Source organism: Lolium rigidum, chromosome 2 (assembly GCF_022539505.1).
Source record: "Lolium rigidum isolate FL_2022 chromosome 2, APGP_CSIRO_Lrig_0.1, whole genome shotgun sequence".
Taxonomy (NCBI): domain Eukaryota; kingdom Viridiplantae; phylum Streptophyta; class Magnoliopsida; order Poales; family Poaceae; genus Lolium; species Lolium rigidum.
Window position 1 is genome coordinate 53,172,679 of NC_061509.1, and position 3,234 is coordinate 53,175,912.

General features: G+C 47.1%; 1 protein-coding gene across 1 annotated transcript; it reads right to left on the bottom strand.

The window, feature by feature from the left end:
- Positions 1-1,857: 1,857 nt before the first annotated feature.
- On the bottom strand, positions 1,858-2,950 carry LOC124686467. Its single transcript, XM_047220409.1, has 2 exons — positions 2,810-2,950; positions 1,858-2,122 (listed from the first exon to the last, which is right to left on the bottom strand). The coding sequence occupies exons 1-2, from the start codon at positions 2,898-2,900 to the stop codon at positions 1,878-1,880; spliced, it is 336 nt and encodes a 111-aa protein (XP_047076365.1). The 5' UTR covers positions 2,901-2,950; the 3' UTR covers positions 1,858-1,877.
- Between the last annotated feature and the right edge of the window lie 284 nt (positions 2,951-3,234).

A 3,234-nucleotide genomic window follows, 5' to 3' on the forward strand; every position in this document is an offset into this window, starting at 1 on the left:
AGCATCCTCCAACAACGAGAACAACTCAAGGAGGCAATATGGTTCTTGACTTGGCATTTTAGGCTTCGAGAAAGGCTTGTTGTCGGGCACATGTTCGACTGGGATAATTTTCTTGGGCACCATTGGAATCGCGAACACTTGATAGTGCGGCGAGACGGCAGGATCAAAGGCGAGGTATGTGTTGTAGCTGCTTGCATCAAGGCGGGGTAGACGGTCCCACCGTCTGGTGGCGGGGTTAACCACGCAGTATTCCCAATCAGTACCGTAGATAAGGAGGCCGTTGCAGTGATCCACGATTGGCTTGAAGTGTGTGTTGTACCCAGGCAAGAAGCCAAGGTCGCCGTTTATGGCGGGCCGCTTCGTGGTGGGGCGGGCGAAGAAGCGCGGGCGCTCGTAGTCGATGTAGTTGACGAAGAGACCGCCCACCGAGCTCGGGAGGATGTGCGGGCGCATCAGCCGATGGGCGTCGACGACGGCGCACCACGCCTTGCGCACGCAGCGGGAGGCGGCGAGGTCGCATGGCAGGAGGCGGCGGAGGATGTTGGCGAGCGCGTCGTCGGGCAGGGCTTCCGTCGGATCCATGGCGACCCTCACGCGGACGGGAGTTGGGACGGCGGCGGAACGTTTACGCAGCTGACCTAGTTGTGTGCGGAGATATACAAGAGGCCTCCTGAGATAACCGGTTGGCACCCGCACCCGAACACGTGCACATGGAGGCTGGCTTGATTTTATTTTCCCTCCGCAGCCCGCAGGCATACATACCCGAACGCGACTCGTGCGGATCCATTCCGAAGCAGGGAATACACGCATGAGAGAACGCAATCGGGATCAAAAATAGAAAAAGAAATTGAGAAAACTGAATCAACAATTAGGAGACAAGTTAAGCAACACTTGGATACAAAAAGAGCATGCACATTTTATATCCAGCACACACACTAGTCTGCTGCACTTGGCACTTACACTAGGCAGTGCACATCATGGATCATTATCTAAACACAAAAAAGAGGATTTATACATGCACTGGGCCGTGTGTAGGTACTAATTGCTAGACAAGCATAACTAGCTCAACCTGTTTAACAACACACATTATTTTGTCCAATATTTATACACGCACAGATGGTAACGGACACCCATATCATGCAATATCAAAGTGACTAGCATGAACATGGACATGTACAGTGTATAAGACCAGGCAATGATTTGATTTATAGCAAATTATTACCACCTGCAGGAAAGGGAAGGATCAACTAAAAAAGGAACTAATATGAGCATGCTGATGGAGATCGGACTGTGATTTGATTTACGGTTTTGCTATGTCTCAGTCAACTGAGATTTTCTTATGTCTAAGTCACTTACAAAAAAGTGTTTGAGTTGCACTTTTCTGTTAAAAAAGAGCAATTGCACTTTTCTGCCAGAAACGTGCAACTGGACTGAGTTGCACTTTTCTTTGAACTGCAGTTGCAGTTTTCTGAGTTGACTGAGACTTAAGAAAAATCTCAGTCAACTTAGACATAGACACACCCTTTGATTTATAGTATATTGTAAAAAAAACAACCTACAGGAAAAGAAAAAATGGCTAAAAGTCTGAGCAGTATTTAGGGCTATGGTAAACAAAATCCCAAGGACACACACGCCCACAGACCTTGCCCATCAGCAAAATAATGGAAGAAAAACCCAGATCCATGCCTTGAACCTTGCAGAGCAGGTAGATGAAGAGCAGTGGGCCTCTTCACTTCCCTGATAAAGATCGGCACTATGGTCATGAAGAAGGCAGGTTGCTGCCGGACACGGCGTGCTCCAGAGCTTCTTCTTGCCTAGCGTCCGAACGAACCTTTATTGATGAAATGACCAAAGGCTATAAATCGTGCCACTGGAACCTAAACAACCAGGTCAACGTCTTGACTCCCAGACCACAATACAGCCACAGCGAATGGGCTTAACCCACCAGGGAGGTTGTACCCGAGGCCAACCATCACCTGCCAACACGGCCAACGGGCCTCTTCACTTCCCTGATAAAGATCAGCACTATGGTCATGAAGAGCAGTGGTACATCTCCGCCTCCATCTCTCAACCCCGTGCTGCTCACCGACGAATATGCTCTTCTCTTTGGGGCAAACAAAGCCTGCACGCATGAGAGAACGCAACCGGGATCAAAAATAGAAAAAGAAATTAAGAAAACTAAATCAACAACTAGGAGACAAGTTAAGCAACACTTGGATACACAAAGAGGATGCACATTTTATGCTGCTCAAATGCACGACGCACTTGAGGTGCACCTCACAACTGTACACATGCTTCATATAAAAGTGTTAAACACAAATTGCACTGTTGCACATACAATTGTCTCAACTGGATATATATCCAGCACACACACTAGTCTGCTGTAGTTGGCACATACACTAGGCAGTGCACATCACGGATCATTATCTAAACACAAAACTAAGGATTTAGACATGCACTGGGCCATGTATAGGTACTAATTGCTACACAACATAACTAGCTAAACCTGTTCAACAACACACATGATTTTGTCCAAAATATATGCACGCACAGATGGTAACGACACCCATATCATGCCAAGAGCTAGAAATGAATTCAAAAACTCCTTAATCCTAAACGTCACACAAAGAGTTAACTAGAACATATCCTTTATTGACGCAATGACCAAAGGCTAGAAATCATGCAACTGAAACCTAAACAACCAGGTCACCGGCTCGACTGCCGGGCCACAATACAGCAACAATGAATATAACTTGGTATCACAGAACACATGGGAGCCAGAGATCAAAGGGCTGAAAAACTAACTCACCGGGGAGGTTGTAGCCGAGGCCAACCATCGCTGCCACCACGGTCGCGGCGCGGGAGCCAATGAGGTAGTCGGAGCCAGGGGTCATGCCCATTGCTTTGAGTGAGGAGTCACTCTGCTCGGTCACCTCCACTGAAGTATCTCCCATCTGCCAAGGTAAAGTCGCCACATTTTCAGTTGCTAGAAAACAATAGCACAAGGCAACATGTTTGGCACAAGAGACACTGAAATATCAAAGTGACTAGCATGAACATTGGCATGTACAGTGTATAAGACCAGGCAATGATTTGATTTATAGCAAATTATCACCACCTGCAGGAAAAGGAAGGAACAACTAGCGGTCCCAGCATAGTCCAGGTAATCAATTTAAATGCCAGAACATCCGTTCCTTGAAACAAACAAGACAGTGAGTATGTTACAATTCCATA

Excerpts from the sequence above, each read along its gene's own strand:
- LOC124686467 (XM_047220409.1), bottom strand. The coding sequence starts at position 2,900 with ATGGGCATGACCCCTGGCTCCGACTACCTCATTGGCTCCCGCGCCGCG. Across the intron at positions 2,123-2,809 it reads CCTCGGCTACAACCTCCCCG|GCTTTGTTTGCCCCAAAGAG; the intron begins GTGAGTTAGTTT and ends TCATGCGTGCAG.